At 39.2% G+C, this 21,834-nt stretch overlaps 1 protein-coding gene across 12 annotated transcripts in view; it reads left to right on the top strand.

Annotated features, from left to right (window-relative positions):
* Positions 1-21,834, top strand: part of SYNRG (synergin gamma) — a 134,874-nt gene that overhangs the window by 12,672 nt on the left and 100,368 nt on the right. For 9 of the 12 annotated variants that reach the window (XM_073315614.2, XM_073315611.2, XM_073315610.2 and 6 more), the window contains 7 exons: positions 291-396; positions 2,679-2,790; positions 6,195-6,497; positions 7,456-7,680; positions 11,133-11,210; positions 13,419-13,615; positions 14,545-14,793. In XM_073315614.2, the coding sequence (XP_073171715.2) occupies positions 291-396; positions 2,679-2,790; positions 6,195-6,497; positions 7,456-7,680; positions 11,133-11,210; positions 13,419-13,615; positions 14,545-14,793 (1,270 nt within the window). The remainder of the gene's footprint in view (positions 1-290; positions 397-2,678; positions 2,791-6,194; positions 6,498-7,455; positions 7,681-11,132; positions 11,211-13,418; positions 13,616-14,544; positions 14,794-21,834) is intronic. The other 3 variants (XM_073315621.2, XM_073315617.2, XM_073315613.2) reach the window with 2 other exon arrangements.

The raw sequence follows: 21,834 nt of genomic DNA, 5'->3' as shown, positions 1-21,834 counted from the left end.
TGCATTTAAAAACTACCATCCTATCCTAGAAACATTCCTATTGAATTTAGGATTCTAAAATGTTAAGTTAGCTGCAGACCATTCCATTGTCTGTGAAGGCTGTGTATGAGGTTCATGATGGCATATGCTATTTTCTACCAATTTTGAGACTGTGGCAAAGTGTGGTGCCAAAGCATCTATGTGAAAAAGGGAAGGAATGTGAAACCCAAGTTACCAATATTCAGAAGGTTGGCATGGAAGTTGTCATCAAATAACGCTTAATTTTTATGTTTGATATTGTTTCACTTTAGAAAAAGGTTTGAACACCAGCAAAAATTCTTAGAAGAAGAGAGAAAACGACGCCAATTTGAAGAGCAGAAACAAAAGCTGAGACTCCTAAGCAGTGTGAAACCGAAGGTATATCGTAAATAACATTTATTGATTTTCAGATTAAAAAAACCCAAACCTGTAGCTTTCATGTATTAGGGAAGAAATAGATCCTTCTTTCGTACACCTTCCCAGCCGAAGGCCAGATCTGAAGCCTGATGAAGTCCAATGGGAGTCTAGCTATCAGTGAGCTTTGTATCAGGCCTCTTGAAAACATCTGGTATGTTTAACCCTTTGTACATAGCACCTCTCTTGGTGCTATGTAATCAAAACAAGACAAATGTGGTATTGCAAAATGAATCCGTTTCCTTTGTTGTCTTGATAACTTCACCCTTCTGCATCTTCCTGCTGCTCTAAGGACAGACTGTCTTCTCTGCTGCTGTAACATTTGTAACTAGACGGAAATGGTGCTTTTTATAGTAGTGCCTCTTTTCCTGCCACTGTGGTCTGAGTAGGTGAACGTTACAAGACTTTGACCCAGGTCTGAGGAAAGAGAATCCCTTTTTTCTCTCAATGGTAGCTCAAGAAACAATCCATTTGCTTTTGAAAAAGAAAACAACCTAGTTTGGGAACAAAATAGGTTTCTACAATATGTAAAAATGTCGATATGTTCATTAGTTGGAGTCCTTGCTCTCAAGTTGTGGCACAGTTCAAGTGAATACTATTGTATTGATCTCAAGGGCCAAATGAGTTAAGTGTTTATAAACTACTTTCGTGTCCACCATTAAAACAGTGATACGTTGGTTCAGGGGTTTTTTTCTGCAGAGGCTGTGGTTTATTTGGTTCCTTAACAAACACCCAAAAGCATTCATTCTGAAGTTGAAAGTTTATTGATAAACCACAAGAAATTAAAACTGCCATTTATACTGAAGCTGGAATTGAGTGTTTATGCAAAACAAACTTAATTAAAACCTACTAAAGTCTCTTTCCTTTTGGAGGCAAAATATCAGTCATTTGTTTAAGCAACAGCATTTCTTTGATGAAAAGGAAAGAGCTAATTTTACACTTAGTCCTGATGTGTGAAAGGTTTTCACTTATGTTTTTAAGAGACAGACACAAGGTGGAGGAGAGAGAGGACAGAAAAGGTGGGGGAATATGGCTTTTGTTGATGTTTTTGGTACACTGGATAGGTGGTCAGTTACAAGTGGATGCTCTGGCTGGCAGGTCAACTGCTCTACCTGTTGGTTGGGCCCTGGTTTATATTTCAATCAGGGATGTTATCTGAGTCTTTTCCCCTTAGGGTAGGATTGTGGTCATCTCAACTTGCTGTGCTGGTACAGTGCAGTTGATTTCAGGATTTGATGAAAAGCCAAGAGAGTCAGAGAGAGAATAGGAGGAACGAAATGGGTGCAGAATGTAACACAAAGGGAGGGGAGACAGAACAGGATCTTACATGCCTCTGTAGCGCTGAAAATTGTGCATCCCTGTGATGGGCTGAGGACGATATGATTTTCAGGACTCACAAGTGAAAAACAAAAGTTCTTGAACAAGAGCAAGGCCTAATGGCTTCCCTGTCTGGAAGAAAGTCTTTCGATTTGGTCTGCTCCGTTTTGGGGTTATGGAAGATGAGATGAGCTGGGATGTATTGGGGCAGGTGATGAGATTTTTTTCAAAGGCTCTCTTTAAGAACCCAAAAAAAGGGAAAAGGTGTGTGGCATAGCACATCCCTTCATTATTTTGTGCACCAGTGAGGCTTAATATTCACCACACCAATTCTGGTTAATTAATTTCCTGCTCCACATCTTCTGTTTTTACCAAGAATGATTTCCACAATGCTTGAACGATATCAGCAGGCCCTCTTTATTTGGATTAATACAGTTTCTCTCTCTGGGTCTCTTGCACTTGTTCATAACATTCATTATTGAAAACAGCTTGACCTGTTTTCTGGGGTTAATTTCCAAGCAGGCAAAAAGTTATTGTGACATGTTATGAACTTTCACATACTTTTTACATTCGTGCTTACAACTGGGTAAATTTTTAAACCCAGAAATCACAACAGTACAAGGATTCTTGTTAAACAGTAAATTTCCAGAACTTAGACATACTAACTCTTTTCATTTCCATCTTAAGACATGTAAATACCAATGAGTGAAAAACCTTTGCTGTTGTCATTGTGTAGCCTATTGAATAAATTCTGTTGTAAGTAAAGGGGTTTCTGTTTATTGAAGCCATCACTGGAAAATGGAGCTTAATTTGTATGATTTTATTTTTAACAAACATTGCTACTTTTTCAGGCAAAACAATTGTAAATGTTGGAAGAAGATTCTGAGTTGTACTGTGACACTTTCAAAGCAACTTTTGTCATGTTTCAGACAGGTGAGAAGAGCAGAGATGATGCTTTGGAAGCTATTAAAGGAAACTTAGATGGGTTTTCAAGAGATGCTAAAATGCACCCCACTCCAGCATCGCATCCAAAAAAACCAGGTATTTTATCTTTAGTTGAAAATAAGTCTGAAATATTATACTGCTTCATGTCCATAAGGACCTTTAATTCATGGAGTTGTTTTGTATTCAGGCGGTCTGAGCTCAACTGGTTATTGCATACGATTCAGTAAACTGAAGCTTTCATTGTAGCTGCAATATGCTTTATAAAATTCATGGGTAAAAGTTGTGATCTAATATTTTGTCAAAGAACTTGTTAAGCTTTCGTTTAAAAATACCAATCTGACAACTTTAGTTTGAATATTAACACTGAGCTGTAGCATCTACCAACTTCCCTCATACGCTGCACTTCTAAATGTTACAATTGAGTTTTTTTCCTTGTCAAATGACTAATTAGTGTTTGTAGAATGCTTTGAAGCTGAAAAGCACTATATACATGCTAAATTGTATCAAAACACTATAAAATTAGGTTTCAGAGTAACAGCTGTGTTAGTCTGTATTCACAAAAAGAAAAGGAGTACTTGTGGCACCTTAGAGACTAACCAATTTATTTGAGCATAAGCTTTCGTGTAGCTCACGAAAGCTTATGCTCAAATAAATTGGTTAGTCTCTAAGGTGCCACAAGTACTCCTTTTCTTTTTACTATAAAATTATTTCACAATACTATAATAGCTTGCTCAGATTCCATTATCTGGACGTGGGTAAATTAAAAACCTTTAATAATCCATTTTCAGAGGAATTATTACATTAGTAGTAGTTGTCATAAAATATTCCCTCTAAAGAGAAAAATATTAGTTGTGGGGAACCTAACTCCTTTGTCCTGCCTGAAATGAAGCCTCAATTAGCTAAGCTTGTCCCCATCACTGTATCACGTCTGTTACTCTGAAACCTGCTATTTGTTGGTGATCTTCAAGTTGCTCACAAGTTCATGCAATAGCTTTTCACTGTCTAGCAAGTTTGACAATTCCCTAGCAGTGTTCCTCTGAACTGTGCTACTAAAATGGTTGAGTAGTGCAAGGAACCCGAGCAGAAATCTGTTCAAATGAGTGGAGATTCCCTTTCTACCTTGGCATCTTCTGAATTTTTGACAAGTGTTCCAGCAACAGATTTCATTTTGACTCCTGTCTAAAAACTGGGCGTTTTTCCTTTGGTCGTTTACAGTAGAGATAGATCTGAACTGCAAAGTCTAAATTTATTTGGGCCCATCATCACTGATAAACACCACTGATAAGTGGAAATACCTTGAACAGAGGTGTTTGGAATGGGTTTGTTTTGTATATAAACCACACTAAATTGGTCAGCTCTGTTCTAGTGGGACCTAATTTCAAATTACAGGATAGAGATGTAGAGAGTTCCAGCTGCACGGTCAGTCCTTTACATGGAGGTATGGTGGAATTGCCCACTACTACATTTCTTATATCTCCCAAACACGTTTGTGTCCGGGTGTGTTAAATCAGCTGCCAGAATTGGAAATCATTGTAGGAAAGAGATGGCAAATAAACCATCATTATGTTATACGAAAAATCAAGATGTCATTCACAGTAGCTTTCATCTGATGCTTAAATGATGGTCATTAAAACTTCATTTAAAGGAATTAATGGTGTTATTGAACATGAAGTCCTTGAGATAAATAAGGTATGTCACAATAATCCGGATTTGGAAAAAATAACTGTTGGAAAAGCAGGCTGTTGAGATGAGTTAGTTCAATAACTTGATACAGAAGATAAAAATATAGGATTTGAAAGAGTGACATGAAGTATGTTGACATTCAGCAACACAGTGCAGGATTTAAACCAACTCTGTGGAACAGAATAATGTTGCTGAGAAAAAGACAGTATTTTCATGCTATTTTATTCCTATAAATGGACTGTTGTTCACACTTCTTGTTTATGTGTGGAATTTTTCTCGCATTGAAACCAGTGGTCAAAAATTCTTGGTGTTATTTCTTAAGGTGTTTCATCAAAGGAACTGTCACTTTAGTGCAGATAGTTATGTGAAATTATGTGGTGGTGTGCCACTATGGTGAATAACTTGTCTGGAAGCTGCACTTGCTACCTCTTGTGCTTTTCATGTTTCAGTTTTCCTCTGTGAAAACTCACTTGGAGAGCAGTGTTTGTTATGGTTAATGCACTTCCAGTTTGACCCCATACAGGCTTTCACCGAGCTGAGCAGAAACCTGTAATAAAGTACATTTTTGAAACCTTTCAAGAGACCACTTGTGGGACAGCAAAAATTTGTTGCCTGATTTTTAATTAAAGGCTGGCTTTTAGCTAAAGATTGTGTAAAATTGAAATAGAAACTGTGAAAATACATCAGTGTAATTTAAGGTGGATTTGCTGGTTTTAGGTGACCCTTAGTTATTGTTAAGGATGTTTACAGTACATGGAATAAAGCATGACCACCTACCCTTACCTAAAAAATAGATTTATTTAAAGGCTTTGTGTAGATATAAATACGCCTAAGTGGTACAATGAAACAGAACCATTGGAGGATAAAGTGGTTTGTCCAAATGCATGTAAATAAAGTCAATGATGGTCATGCTGTGCTTGACATATACTGTGTTGCCTTGAGGGAGTGTTGCCTATGAAAGTGGTATTTTTTTCCATTATAGTTCTTGAGTCTGGCCAAATTGCTGTAGAACTGTCATTTTGTTCTACAATAGATCTGTTTAGAATGATGTAACTTGAGTACTGTGGCCAAGATTTTCAAGAGTTACTCGTGAATTTGGGTTCCTGAATTTTTAGGTTCTCAACTTGAATCACCCTAAAGGGACCTGATTTTCAAAGGATGGGGACATATTAAAGTGTTTCAAGTTGGGCATCCAAAATCACTTTAGAATATCTTGTCCTGTAAGAATAACCTGGTGATTACTTCAAGTCTGTTTAATGTACTTTGCATATAGGTAGCACCTGTCATCTGAGTAACTCCAAGTGCTTTACCAAAGTCAATATTAGCCCTATTTCATAGATTGGAACATTGAGCCAAAGGAGGGTTTAAGTGATTTGCCTAAAGTGTAACAATAAGTTACTGGCAGAATTGAGAAAAGAATTCAGATATCCTGAGTCCCAGTCCACTGCTCTAAGCACAACAGCACGGGTTACATTTGTTTTGTATTTCCTTAATATAAGAGGTGGGGAAACCTTAATACAGACTGTGGAAGTATCAAGTTTCAACCAATTGGACAAGTTATAAAAATCTGGACAAAGGGGTTTATAGCGGAAAAGGGGAGCTGAAGTGTATCTTGCATTAGTGTGGTCGATTGATAGAATGGTAAATATTCTCATTATTTTGGTCAAATAGTTCTGCATATACGTCTTACTTTTCCCAACCACTGTTTTTTACATTTAATAATTGCCATTTTTAGAAATTGTTTTCCCCACCTTTCCACCGAACCAAGTTTCTTTACCTCATTGTCTTCCATTGCGTGTGTTCATTCCATTTTACAGATCACCCTAGACCATCTCATTCTACTGTATCTGTCTCCCAACCCTCTGCTTTTCTTGATGATGAAGAATTTAGTGACTTTATACAAGGGTCTGTTGAAACCCCGCCATTGGTGCCTCAGTCCTCTTTCCAGGCTTTTCAGTCTTACCACCCTACCACGCGGGCTCGGCAACTGCTTTCAGAAAAGGCTGTAGTCAAACCTCTGCCTTCAGTCCAGATTCCAGTATCTTCCATCCTGCATGATACCATTGGGCAGGTTCCTTATTTCTCTACCTCTGCATCTTCACACACAACCCATAAAACAGGTAACCCATCCTATCTTCATTAGCTCTACCGTTGGAGCTAGTATTTACATGTAAACACTGCCTACCTTGCTTTAACACTCCCTTTTGTAATCCAATTGAACAAAACTTACATACTGTTAAATGACAAATGGATATGTTGAAATAAGTTTGTATTAATTACTAATAAAATTCTGCTCATGTCAGTGGGGGGAAATTGGCACACTTAGCAGATAATTTAAGATCGTTCTTGTACCAAAACCTTTCTATAATTTGGGGTGGTAGCGTCCTGAACTATAGGAGAAAATAATTGATGTTGATCCTGCAATTTCTTCTCCCCTGGCCCGCGACAGGTGGCTATGTTCTAGCACATGTAAGTGGAAAATTTGTGAGAGCTCAAGGGAAGTTAAATAGGATGCATGTGACTCTTCATTATAAACAGCTGAGTCTAAAGCCTCTTATGTGCCATCTCCTTTACTCATAAGAGGCTGAAGTGGGCGGGAAAATAGAGGTGAAAGATGAGGATAAACATAGACCGTGTTATGCTAATGCGGAGCTTGACTTCACATTTCCCTCTCAGGGCTGATCCAATGGATATAAAGACTCCCATAGACTTCAGTGGGCATTGGATCAGGCCCTTAGCCCTTGTTCCTGCTACTAGTCAGGAGTGACTTGATGGCTGTGCAGCAGTAAGTGTATTTCCTGTTCTGCTCATAACAAGCACAAGAAAAAAATTACATTGCCAACCCCCTATGCTGGGCATGCTCAAGTTCTAGTAGAAGATGCTTGAGCTGAATTACATTGGTGTCCTGAGTGCGCACAGGCAGTGCTGTGGAGAATCAGCCATCAGTCACATTACTTGGTACCATGAAGAGGGACTTGACATGTCTTTTCTTTGAGGGAGTGGGATTATGATTTGGGGGGAGAATACGTACAAAGATGATTAACCAAATAAAAGTAATTCATCCTGCTGTTTGTCTAGGCCATTCCTTGGAGGAGTCGCTCTTAATTTACGATTTAAGTGCATCTGGACAGGAGCAAACCAAACTTAAAACATCTGAAATTGAGCATAACGCCTCAGCCGCAAGCCAAGTTCATCCCAGTGTAACCGTGAATAACGGGAATGCTGTAGGTGGACTTGTAAGTGGTACCACCGCTGCACAGGTGTACAAGGCTTCACAACAAAACATAGCAGTTGAAGAGTGTGGTGAGCAAATGAAACATTTGACAAAGAATGTAGCTTGAATGCTAACATCTTACACACTAATTCTACGGCAAATGCTGCATCATTTTGCTCTGATTCCCTGCTTCAGTAATATGGCAATGCCTCTCGCTCCTGACTGCAAGTAACACATACATGAATTTACTCTGAATTCTTTCCACCATGCATATACTATAAACGTTTTAACAAGTTTCTCTAAACTGATTCTCTGCTGTTTTAAAATATTCTGTCGTCTTATTTCAGCAAAACCTATTCGTTTGTTATGCTTTGTGTTTTTTTTATTAATTTGGGTGGCATGGGGGAGGGTATGGACTCAAACGCCACATGAGAAACTTGCTACTGTAGAATGGATCTTTACCCAACTGTGAGGGGGGGGGAAATGTTCTAGTTAAGCTAAATAGTTTGTTTGGACAATATCATACAATAGCCATTGGCCTGGCACTTTTTTTCTTTAAAGCCTGCTTTGTAGAAGTCAAAACTTCACACGCTGGACCAGATACAAATGCAATTCTATGTCAGTACTTCGTCAGTACAGTATTAACTAAGCAGGTTCTTGTTGTAGATGTGATTTTAGTATTGTTGACTATGGAGCAAACTGCAGAGAACTTTAACTGTTGAACCAAAACAGGTTAAAGGTGTTGGTTAGTATGTTTTGGTAGTGCTTTGAAGTTGTGCTTGGTGGCACCTTCACATATTGAATTCCAGGGTGTTCAAATATGGAGAGACATGGACATAGCTTTGCATGGCCTCTGTTCTTGAAACACAGGTCAATTTTAAGAAATATATAGATAATTGAATTTAAAAATTCAAGCTGGAACTTTCTTAAGGGATTGTGGTGTCTTGCCAGTACCTTAGTTCAATTAATTTTTCTATATACCACCTTGATTGCTGTTTGATGACATTGCTGTTAATAGTTGGGACCTCACCAATGTGCAAAAAAACCCCATACCCACCAATTATTGGTTACAAGATGAAATTAAATCACTCTATTTTCAGATAGTGCTTTTTAGTAGCTCAAGTTATCCATTTACTCTGTAATTTGAAATAAAATACAGTTGTAATGCACACCATGAAATAAGAGCTGTATTTGTTTACAATACAGTTAATGTAAAGAGGTGATATTGTGTCTTTTGTACAAACTCCACACACTCTAGTTAGCTGCAAAGATTAAAATGGTAGGGGGAAAGAGAAATTGAGACAAAGAAAGAAGAAAAGTTATTTCTGGAAGATCTGAGAATCAGTGGAAAGTTGATGAGGCAGGAATGCAGTTCAGAAAATAAGAGCTTCAGAAAGCGAAGATTATGGCACCAACAGGTAAGAGTTGTGTGAAAGGAGAGGAGATTCTACTAGAATCAGGAATTTCATAGGTAAGACTAGAACCATGACAGGAAGGAGCCAGAGATGCCTGCTTTGGTATAGACTCTGCTTAAGAGGATGGACTTATTCACCATGACCAAGTTTAGTGAGGTGGGAGAAGGAGGCTCTGTTTCAGAAAAGCAGAAACTAGCTATGCATAGAAAAACACTTCTGTTCTGTAGCCCAAGTAGAAACCCTCATTGAAAACAGTCCAGGATATTGTTAAAGGATCTGAAGGATAAGTGCAACCATTCCAAGTACTTTGAGGGAGGGAGGTTTAGCGGTAATATGGTTATATTGGGGACAAGTGAATCATCCCAAGAAGTTCCTGGACAGTGCAAACTTCAGAGAATTGGAAGTTACTAAGAGGTAATTGAATCTATTGTAAAGTAGGAAACAAGGGGTGGGGAGGTGGGAGCAAATGATAGGAGCGGCAAGGAGATTTTTTAGGGGCGAGATTATATCAGAAATTTCTGGTGGAAGCAAAAATGGAAGGGAAGTAAAAGGAGAGGAGGAGGAAAAGGAGGGAATGCCTGAGGATGAGCTATTAAGGGTTATGGAAAAGTTACAAGTTAAGGCAATCTTAGATTGAAAGAAGAGATCAAAGGCCTCTTACTTAGCGGGGTGAAGAGAATTGCTGGTATGGAAGAGGGGAGTGACTGTTCTTAGCAGCTTTGGAATTAGGGATAAGTAAAAATTAAACTTTGGTTTACTGGGAATCCCTGTAGAGTCTGACAGGTTTCAGAGTAGCAGCTGTGTTAGTCTGTATCCGCAAAAAGAAAAGGAGTACTTGTGGCACCTTGGAGACTAACAAATTTATTTGAGCATAAGCTTTCGTGCATGCATCCGATGAAGTGAGCTATAGCTCATGAAAGCTTACGCTCAGATAAATTTGTTAGTCTCTAAGATGTCATCTGTACTCCTTTTCTTTTTGTAGAGTCTGAGGAGGTCAAGAATAAATATGGGACATTCATCACCGCTTTTCTCAGTGCATAAGCTCACATGCACAGGGGTCCACGGGTGGTCTGTAAACCAAGTAGAACTTGAAGTATGAGAGAGCTGAAGATGGGGAAGTGTTGCAGGTAACTGTCTGGGAAAGGATCAGCAAATGAGGGAGCAAGGAAAACAGGTTGGAGAGACTAGCAGGATTAGGGTTCTTCAGAGGGAAAGGAGGGTCACTTTCTGAGCAGTCAGGTGATGGGAGAGAGTATTCTGCTGTAACCAGGCAGTGGTCAGTGGAGGGAAGATTATAAGAAAAACAAGCAATAAAAGAGCAGGTTTTATTAATCATGATGAAGGAAAGAATGTGTATGAATGGGAAAGGTGGCAGGTTAGAAAAGGGGTGAAAGGAGTTGTCACAATGTTGGTTTAAGTCTGAAGTGAAGATGAAATCTGCTGAAGGGTGAATCAGAGCAGGGACTGAGAAGGGTCAAACTTGGTGAAATCAAGGGAGAAAATTAACATAATGTTTGAATCTGGGGAGTGACATATTCAAGTTATAGGGGACTGGAGAGGGCAGAATGCGTTAGAGTTCTACAGTGACAACAGCAATGCCAACTCCTTGAGTTGAATGACTAGGTAGGATAAGGAGATGAGAGAATGGGTCTAATGGGGCAAGCCAGCCTGACGGAAGATGTTGATGGCTTTTACCATGAGCTGTTCACCTGTGAAACATAGAGAATACGTTCTAAACTTGTTTCAGTGTGATTAAATTAAATTATTCCGTAAATAGCCGTAATGTTCTGCCCATCAACTTTATGCAAATAGGCATGGCAGAACCATTGCTGTTTATGAAATGTTTGGAATTTATGGGACTTGTCTTGTGTTCCTGATCAAACAGATACGTTTGGACAACAAGTGGCTCTTTATTTCATTGTGTGTGTTTAACTGTATTTTTGTTGCTGTTTCAGGTCATTTTGTAGAAGTATCAGTTTTGCGTCTCTCATGTAGCCAGGTGATTCCATGTCTGAAATGGGCTGGTTGAAATACCAAAAACTGTGTCACAGGCTTTTTCCTATTTTGAATCTCTCTACTCCTAATATGATTCTTGTGTCCTTTTTAAATATAATCCATACCTTTAGGTGTTGGAGTATTCCCTTCCCAAGATCCAATCCAGCAAATGATGCCACCTTGGATTTACAATGAAAGCTTGGCTCCAGGTAAAATGTTCTGCTAAAACATCATTTAAAATAAGTATAAAAATCCTTACACTTCAGTGTTGCTTAATGTCTTACCCAAATCAATATTTTTTTCATCTACAATAAAAACTTTCCAAATCCCTAAACTTTGTCAGGTTTGATACAGAAGCTTTCCAGTCCTGTAGTTTTTGTTCCAAGTTCATGTTGACTTGGGTCAGAGGTTCTGTGGTTCTGACAGTGGGGAATACCAGTTTATGTATGAGTATTTAAGATTGATGGTGTCCCCTTTGTTCTTACATAGTACTGTTCATATTATGACAAGTCACTATGGGATCAGAAAATACATTATTGGATTTTAAGACCAGAAGGGACAGTGATGACCATTTTCTCTGACCTCTTGCACAACACAGGCAAAAGACCTATCTGGTCATCTTGTCCTGTCCCCTGCCATTGCAGAGTTGTTGTTATTGAGTGTGACTATGAATGGTTACGCTTCCTGAAGTGCATATCCGCATGCAATGTTTAAAGGCAATACCCGCATAACTGTAAGTTGTAATTTACTGAAGTAGTCCTCGTACTTGCAGTCACTGATGTTTGTGTCTTAAATTTAGTATTAAACTTTGGCTGACTAACGTCAACATATATTTCTTTGAGTAGAAGCAGGAAGAGCAGCTCATGAATTTCTCGATCACTAATTTAATTTGTAAAGCAAGTTTTTTAATCACTCCTGAGAAAACTAGGTGTTTGGTGTTGTCTGAACTATACATGGTATTTCTTAGATGTGGTACAGCAGCAGTGATAATGACCAAGTTCATCTGTTCCAAGTATAGCTTTGGAGAATCATGGACATGTAGGGCTGGAAGGGACCTCAAGAGGTCATCTGGTCCATCCCCCTGTGCTGAGCAGGATTAAGGACACTTAGACCATCCCTGACAGGTGTTTGTCTAACTGGTTCTGAAAGACCTCCCACGATGGGAATTCCGCAATGTTCCTAGCTAATCTGTTTCACAGTTTCAAAGATCACTAGTGTTTGTTAGGGCATTCTTAACTCATTGCACAAACTGGCAAGCATCGGGATGTCTGACACATCTTTGGTAGCTTTATCTGCATTCAGAGAAGGCAGGAGCTTCTTCAAACATAGTAAATGTTAAATCTAGAGGTTATAGTGGTGGCATAGGAATTGCCATCGTTGGTATAACATTTTTGTGAGCTGTCTCCTTTCAGTATCTCTTGTAATTAAGCAGGCTCATTTCTTAAGGTTATTTGCCTTATATATGCCAGAAGCATAGTAAACAGAAAATGAAGTGCTGTACTAAATATTGATTAGATTGCACTAAATTTTAACTACATAATGCTGCTCTGGCTATCTTCACACAAGGATTACCCAGAGGCCTCATTACAGAAATATGTAGTGAAATTTATAAAGAGAACTAGTTGTTTTGTGTGGATTGTTGGTTTTACTGATCAATTGATATCCAGTTTAATAAAGCAGATGTCTGTCTTAGAATGTAAGCCTTTCATTATATCTAGGTATAGAGAATCTGCTGTGGCATAGGTAATTTCCTTTAGTACTGGTGAAATAGGCAGAAGTCTTGCTGAATAGAACACCCAGAATGTGGTGTGAAGTAGCACAGTTAGCTGGCAGAGTTGTCTCCTAAATTTCTGAAAAATAACTACTGTAAGCAACTTGTTTTATTGCCCTGTGTATTGAAACTGAAGGGAATAGGATGTTTTGGCCAGATGGTTTTTGATGTAATTTGTTCATTAGAAAATAAATCAATTCAGACATTGATACTACTAATTATCTCGATTTAGGTGCAGCTTGGTTAAATTAGCATGTTATGTTTCCCTTGCAAGGGACTGGAGGATGCTTTTGACAGGCCTCAAGTTAACTGGTAGAGTTGTGCTAGAGCGTGCAGCATTTTTATTCATTTTCCTTGGGAACTTACAAATCTCTCTCCCTATCTCTTTGGGCTTTGTTTGGGGAACTTCTTTTCTTTTTCACCTGCTCCTTTGAATTTGAATGTACAGGTAGAATGAGAAGTTATAAATAGATGAAACTTCTAGTGTTATGTGTCAACTTTAACGCTGATGCCTAATCAAATTGGTAATGTTCCATGTCAACCATATTACAACCCTTAACATAGTTTTATAGTTAGAATAGAAAAATGATCTTAATCTCTTTAAAATGTTTACTTTCATCCTCCAACACTGTGTTTCCCTCAATAGATTTGTATAAGAAAATTTTAGAAACCACTATGACTCCTACTGGAATAGATACTGCTAAACTCTATCCCATTCTGATGTCATCTGGACTTCCCAGGGAGACCCTTGGACAAATATGGGCCTTAACCAATCGTACCACACCTGGAAAACTTACCAAAGAAGAGCTTTATACTGTCCTGGCTATGATAGCAGTAACTCAGGTACAAATGACTGAGACAGTCTTTGGGGGGAATGGAAAAGGGTCTAACCTCCTCTTGATAAACTGTCACTGACTTTTGTAATGTCCCTGCAGTATGTTGTGTATGGACAGGTGTACTTGTATTATACCACACGTTAAATACACTGAATGAATCTTGGCAAAACTCCCATTCACTTCAGTGGATCCAGGATGTCACCCTCTGCATTTATAGCTATTATTTCTTCTTCAGGACTCATTTAAGTTTGTAGTTGGCTTTGGCTTTTCTTTTATGCTGTATAACTATCTATTTAGGAAGTGATATGGGCCCCTCCACTAGATTATCTGAGTATCTGGGCAGTGGGTGAATTAGTTAATTTTTTGGCATGTGTAGTCTAGGTTTTAACTTTTTTGTCAGGTTACAGCGTAATGTCATGGCTGTTCCTAGTTTAATAGAAACTTGTCTGAAATTGCAAAAACCACCATTCAAGTTTTGCAAACTTCACTATGATCAGAAGTTGACAGAAGAAAAATCCAGGAGTAGACTAGATGGGACAGTGAAGATTGGCATTGATGTACATTGTTGGAGATGTGTGGGGAAAATTTGCATTGTACTTACCCATGTTCAGTGAGCTCTAGCCAGTGCTAAATTTTGACCATTCAGATACTAAAAAAAACACGCACAAGAATTGTAAGTGACTAAAGTGAGTCTATAGATCCATATGAGATCTTGCAGTAAACTGTATGAGTTCTAGCATATTATATATGTGTAGGTTCACCTTGATCATGTAAAATTCAGTAGCTTTTTTTTGTGTGCAAAAGACAGAATTGAAGGACTGACTCCCTGCTTTTTCACAGTTTCAATAAATAAAATTATTTGAGAAATAAGGGTACAGATGGAAGAAATAGAAATGTGTAATGCATATAACTATCTCTGTTTTATTCCTTGTGCAGAGAGGAGTACCCGCATTGAGTCCCGATGTTTTAAAGCAATTTCCAACTGCTCCTGTCCCCACTTTAAGCGGATATCCAATTTCATTGGCTGCCACAGTGAGTCAACAGTCTATGAGGCCCTCTGGACCGCCAGTCTCCATGCCTCTTCATATTGGACAGGCAGTCATAGGAATAAACATAACTGCACCAGTGGGTGGCGCTGCAGCACAGGCTTCTAGTGGTTTCATGCCATCTTACCCCCCAAACCAGGTTAGTGCTGTTTCTATAGCATAGTAAATCTGTATAATCACTGAAAGAGAATTACAGGGGAACTCTGTTTCAAAGCTGCATAATGACAACTGGATTTTAAGTAAACATTAAAAATGAAACTGAAATCTAGAGCATGCCCATTTAAATATGCAAGACCATGCTGTAGCAAGCTTCTTTGATGTTTCAGTCTCTCAGATGGCATTAGAAGAGCTAGACAAATTTCTTCTCCCTTCCTAAGCTCTTGCATCCCGAGAAAGTCCTCTACTTAGTTCCTTTTTTTTTTTTTTTTTTTTTTTTACAACATTTGAAGTGGAATTACATGTAAACTAAACAAGACCTTTGTTATCTGGCTAGTAAAACAGAAATGAGACCATCACGGGGAGAACTGAAAGCTGTGTACCAGTGATAGAAAAGATTATCCAAATTTTCTGGAAGCATAAATTGATCTTGGTGATCAGTTTTGCTATTCAAAATTCAATTTGCCCAGCATCCACAGCATATTCCTTTTGATGTTTTGCAGCATATACTGATTGATTTTTTTTTCTTCCATGATGTTCTTCCTCTATTCAAAGATGACTTGGCTAAGATCAAGTATAATACATTAATGTCTGGGATGAAGTCCTTTATTAACAGATGTCTTCCATATCTACTGAGATCCTAAATACACTTTTTGTTTTTGTGTTGTTGGAAGGGCACCATGGAGAACAGAATCCTTGCAAATAGTTCCCATTTAGTTATACAGCTAAAAGCAAAAATATTACTTCTGATTCAAAGACAGTATTAATGAAAATATACCACTACTAATATGGTGCGTTACATCTTCACCACACTGTACAACATGAACTTACCTGTGTTGTTTAGTACAATCCAAAATGCTTAATTCTAAGTCTCTCAGTTTCTTGCAACGATAGAGGAAAATTGACACCACTCAAGCAAATTCGTGGGTGTTGTACCTTAAAGGTGATAGTGCTTTTAAAAAAAAAAAAATCTGCAAACAAACTAATTGAAATCCATGTTTTAACTGAACTAACATTTTTGAATGCCTTGGAATTGTACCTAATATCCAGCTGCTTCCCTGCTGCCCTCCCTCTTTTGACTGATGGGTTTTATGCCACTGCCTATGCGACTTGTGTAAACTTTGTTCATACTGATTTAGATGTATAGCGTACTGGGGGATCACCATATGCAGCCTACTAGTGTTGTCTGTTAGTTCTCAGTGAAAAAGCAATCTCAACTGCAACTGCTCAACTGTTTTAACTCTCTAATATTATGCTGTTATTGTTAAAAAGAATGGTTAATAGAAATGCATAATAGAGAAATGGAAGACAAGGTATAAATTTACCTTCAGACTTCAGAAGTAATAAAACCAAAAGACCCTGCATCTCCTCTCTTACTGCTCAAAGAAGGCTCTAATTAGAAACCTCTTTAATGGGCCCCTGTAGTGTCTGATCATCAATCCCATACATGGATTTAGAGTGGGGTAAGAGCAAGGTATACCTAAACTAGCTGGCATGGTTCTCCTGACCAGATGTTCTGTGGTAGTTTCAGATCAATTGAATTAAATGTAAAAATGAATAATACACTTGCTTCAATATCCCCTCTGTTTTTTTAATGTGATGGTAAATTCAATTTTTTTATGCTGTCCCTCAAGTTTTAATGTTCACTGTGCAACTTGACTTTGTATTAAAATGTGTAAAAATATCATCAAAGTTGTCAGGATGAAGCTGGAGATTTTGGCTGTTGGATAGGGGCAGTGGGGAATTTTTTTGGAAAGGGGTAGGAGATAGTTTGGGTGTATGATTTAAGCACAGTAGCTGAATGTTGTAATGCTCAGTCTTGAGAGAGTTAATACTGTTTACAATGGAAATTTGCACCGTTGGATTTTAGGATTTAACCCTCCGTTGAGAAGAATGGGGGCAGATTACACGGTTCAGAACTAAATATTCAGGCTGTCTGCAGATTCAGAGAGATAGTAATTCATTGATTTATACTGTCTGTATTTGGAAGGTTATCATCGCTGTTGGGCAGGTTATTTTCACAAGCATAAGGGCTCAACACTTTTTTCTAAGTGAGTTTGGGTTCTGAAACCTAGTTCTGCAGCAGAAAGTATAGTGTGAGAACATAAACACAGAGGCATGCTTTAAGCAACAACTAGACTACTCTCTAACCAGGAAGTTCCTATATTTATTAAGATTCCCATTGCCATACATCCTGGTCCTCTCTGGTAACTGCAGGACCAGGAACTCTATAATCACTCCACATCTCCCTTTCTTTATAATGAAAAATTAAAACTTAAATTGTAAACCAATTCATATACACACACATTCAGAATAGTTTAAAGGAATTTGAAGCTTATTTACACTATGTCCCCTTGTCTGTTGCTTTTAAATATCCCTGAGGAATAGTCTAATGATCAAGTCTTTGAGGGTTCTGGTCAGTCTTCCAGATCATGTTCTCATTTCTATTGAGTTTGTGCATGGAGTTCCCTGTGGAGGGGGCTCACTTCCAGAAATGCCAGGAGTGTTTTATATGTTTCCACTTATTTTTGCAGAAGTCTTTTTTTTTAAACACTGCACTGCTCTCTCCACCTTTCTATTGCTCTGGGGGTAATGTAGACTTCTAGTATGATGGTCAAAGTCCTGTGCAAATGTTAGGAATGTTTCAGAGGTAAAGTGAGCTCCATTAGCAGATAAGAGGACTTCAGGAACTCTGTGTCTTACAAATACACTGGACCCTTGCTAGAATGTGGGATTTGGGATCCATGCACAGTACCGCTTTAGCGCGGGGACCACATTAAAATTAAATGGAATTAAAGTAATTAAATTTGGGATCCATGGCCGTGACTGCGTTATATGCGAATTCGCGATATATAGACATGCGTTCTAGCGAGGGTCCGGTGTATTGACTTTAGTTTCTGGATGACCTGCGTAAGTCTGTGTAAGTATAGCCAAGTCAATATAACTGGAGAAGTAAATGAGTATGTAAATGTATGAAAAACAAATCTGTGGCTACCTGATACCAAGGTCTGTCAGGTAGCTTTACAGAGAGTAGTGGTTCTGGCAATTTTTTTTTTTTCTTGTTACATATCTCTCGGTGCTCTACTAAGGTCTGAATTTACCTATTCAGACCAGGCCACCATACGGATTATTGTGCTTGTGTCCTACACTTGTTTATATCTTGGTGACCCTCATGAATTTTGGAGGGCATCTCTTTCTGAAGTACTGTTGGCATAAGAATCTGCCATCCATTCAGAAGCAGGCCATCAGCCATGTAATCATCATTTTGGTCCTGCAAATGTGGTGGTCGGCCTGTTGGAAGTTGACTCCTTCAACCTCATGCTCTGTGGCAGAGTAGAGTAAGTTTCTGACAAGTCTCATCCTTTAGTTGTTCATCTCTCATTTTCTGAATTTGTCCAGCAGATGCTCGAATTACGGCCAAATCAAGATCAATGTAGACTCAGACCCTCTCTAAATCCTTTTCTTTTACTGTAGTGGATGCTCAACTGGGGCTCTTAATAGTGTCTGCTGCTATGAGTGCTTTCCCTAATACGTGTTCAATGTTAAAAGAAAATTGCTTCAGCTGTTGACTCTTAGGTGGAAGGTCATCTAGTGGTTTTGAACCCAGTAATACCACTGAGAGTTTATGGTCCACTTCCATGTTAAAATTCAAGCCAAACAGATATGCACTGAGCTGTTCACAGACCCAAGTGACTGCGGAAGGTTCCTTTTCCATGTGAGCAGTCTGCTATTTATTTCTGTGAGGCTTCTTGATGTGAATGCAACAGGTCTCTGGTCGCCTTCTGGCTGCTTTTGTGTGAGCTCGCTCCTAAACCATATGAAGATGCCTCTGCTGGATGTTGTTGGATAGTTTACCATATATTTTGCCAAATCAGGTGAAGATGTCAGTTCTTCAATTTTATTAAATGTTTTGTTGTGGGCTACTCCAGATCCACATATTGTGTGACCATTAAGGAGATAATGCCTTGGGTTTTTCTGAATCTGTCTGAATTCCCTGTTTGCTACTTATATATCCTACACGTTTTAGCCGTTCCTCTCCAAACTCACATTTCTCATACCCACTGGCTTGTGGGAAGTGTCTCAACTGCATGTAGTCACTCCTCTTCGTTTTTATCTCTACCATATACCAACACATCATCTGCATGGCAAAGGATGCCAGGCATACATGACACAATCTGTGAGATTCTATGCCAAATGGAAGGTGATTGAAACAGTACCTTCCAAATGGGGTGGGAGGGGAGATGAATGTCATTAATGGTATAAATTCTTTAGCAAGGGAAGGTTTCCCAGAAGTCTGCTGTAGCATCTGACTTTGAAAAGACTTTGGCTTCTGATTATTGAGCTAATGTCTGGTCAACTGCAGGAAGCCTGTGTCTTTCTCTGAGCACACTTATATTAAGTAGTGTAAAGTCCACACCGGTTTGGATTTTGCATTGGGCTTTGGTACTACAACCGTCCCCGCACACCAGTCAGTGGGTTCTTCTATCTGGGAAATAACCCCCATATCTTCCCCTCTCTTTAATTCTTCTTTGCCTTTCTTTAGCAAGGGTACAAGGCTGGGGCATGGGACAGTGAGAGCACAAGTTATTGGTGATGACACCAGTTTTATGCTGTACTCCTCAGACTTCTTTCCTAGCCCTGTGAAGATGTGTAGGTACATCTCTTCTATAGTTTGCATTTTGCCATACATTCAATCCAGGTTTTCTACTAGGTATAGTCCTTGTATTGCTGGCAAACCTAGTAGGAGAGTTGTCAGTCCTTGTATTATGTATATTATTTGTTGAAGAACTTTCCATCCTTTCTCCAGTATCCCAAGCAACTGGCTACAAACATCCAATGTGCTGTTACTAGCCCCATGTAGAATTTTATTTGGTCTTTGCAAATCTCCATCTCAACATGGATTATAATCTTTTTTTGGGATTGCAGTGATGGCTGCTCCATTATAAATTTTAAGTAAAGGTTTCAACTGTTTAGATTCATGCTTGTGTTCCAAAGTGTTGTCTGTTCTACTGAGGATATGATCCCTAAAAGTATGGACTCATTGTCTGATGATAACACTCTCCTTCTTGGATTGTTTTCACTACTCTTGATGACCTGTATGTTACAAAATGTTCCATTTTGTGGCATTTCCTACATTCTGCCTCTTTTGCTGGATGATGTTGCCTGCTGTGGCTGGGTGTCTTGCTACATCTTCCACAGCTTTTCTAAGCTTCCCTCCTGTTACGGTTCTTTGATCTCCCACTTACTATTTGTGCACTGTTCTTATGTTGTAACTTTGATTTGACTGCTCTTTTCCCATTTGCGACTTTTCTTTTTACTGTGTCAATATTGTCTGATGCAGTCATAGAATTGCAGGATTGAAGGGACCTCAAAAGGTCATCTAGTCCAGTCCCCTACACTCATGGCAGGACTAAGTATTATCTAGACCAGCGGTTCTCAAGCTGTGAGTCAGGACCCCAAAGTGGGTCGGGACCCCTTTTTAATGGGGTTGCTAGGGCTGACGTTAGACTTGTTGGGGCCTGAGCCCAAAGCCTCAGCCCCACCACGCAGGGCCAAAGCCGAAGCCTGAGAGCTTCAGCCCTGTGTGGCTGGGCTCAGGTTATAGGCCACTTGCCTGGGGCTAAAGCCCTTTGGCTTCAGATTTGGCCTCCCCCGACCAGGATGGCAGGGCTCAGGCTTTAGTTCCCCTCCTGGGGTCGTGTAGTAATTTTTGTTGTCGGAGGGAGTCGTGGTGCAATGAAGTTTGAGAACCCCTGATCTAAACCATACCTGATAGGCATTTGTCTAACCTGCTCTTAAAAAATCTCCAATGATGGCGATTCCACAACCTCCATAAGCAATTTATTCCAGTGCTTAACCACCCTGACAGTTAGGAAGTTTTTCCTAATGTCCAACCTAAATCATCCTTGCTGCAATTTAAGCCCATTGCTTCTTGTCCTATCCTTAGCAGTTAAAGAGAACAGTTTTTCTCCGTCTTCCTTGTAACAATCTTTTATGTACTTGAAAACTGTTACTGTGTCCCCTCAGTCTTCTTTTTTCCAGACTAAACAAACCCAGTTTTTTCAATCTTCCGTCATAGGTCATGTTTTCTAGACCTTTAATCATTTTTGTTGCTCTTCTCTGGACTTTCTCCAATTTGTCCACATCTTTCCTGAAATGTGGCGCCCAGAACTGGACACAATACTCCAGTTCAGGCTTAATTAGTGCAGAGTAGAGCTGAAGAATTACTTCTTGTGTCTTGCTTACAACACTCCTGCTAATATATCCCAGAATGATGTTTGCTTTTTTTCTTTTTGGCAACAATGTTACACTGCTGACTCATTTAGCCTGTGATCGTCTGTGACCCCCAGATCCCTTTTTGCAATATCCCTTCCTAGTAGATCAGTCTTCCTTATGCTGTAGCATGTAAGCCACGTTGCTGTTTCTTTATTGTTGCATTCTCACTTTTGCTATTGTTTTGCTAGTGTGAGATCTGGGTCTAACTGAACCTGTGCTGATAAACTGGTCTTTTATACCAACAACCATCTTGTCTCATATTAGTTCTTTTAATGTTCCATATTTGCAATGTTCAGTAAGACTGTGAACTGCAGTAATAGAAGTCTCATCTGTTTCCCCTTGTTTCTGGCACTTCCTATTAAGTTTGCCCCTTTAATATGTAATATTGTCTGTCTATGAAATGGACATCAAATGCTCATGTTTCACTTTTGGAGTATTCTTTCTTCAGTGAGGAGGAGGACACATAGGATATCAGCAACAGCAGCAACCAGGTTATTTACCTGATATTCTTATGCTTTCTCTGTTAAACCAGAATTGCTCAAATCTTGGCTCCTGCAAGGCCAGCTGCCTGAGTTGCGAAAATCAAATGTCTGTAATAGAGCCATTTGTGCTATGGGGCTCTACTGCTGAGGTGAGACAGGGCTCTCTGTCTCCTTGCTGCTGCTTTCACAGGTCTCCTCCCTGATATTCCATTTCCCTCACTCACTGACCACTCTGACAGTCTGGAGGTGTCTTTCCTTTCCTTTGC

This window comes from Lepidochelys kempii, chromosome 17 (genome assembly GCF_965140285.1).
Source record: "Lepidochelys kempii isolate rLepKem1 chromosome 17, rLepKem1.hap1, whole genome shotgun sequence".
Lineage (NCBI taxonomy): Eukaryota > Metazoa > Chordata > Testudines > Cheloniidae > Lepidochelys > Lepidochelys kempii.
This window is presented reverse-complemented; position numbering and strand designations above follow the sequence as displayed.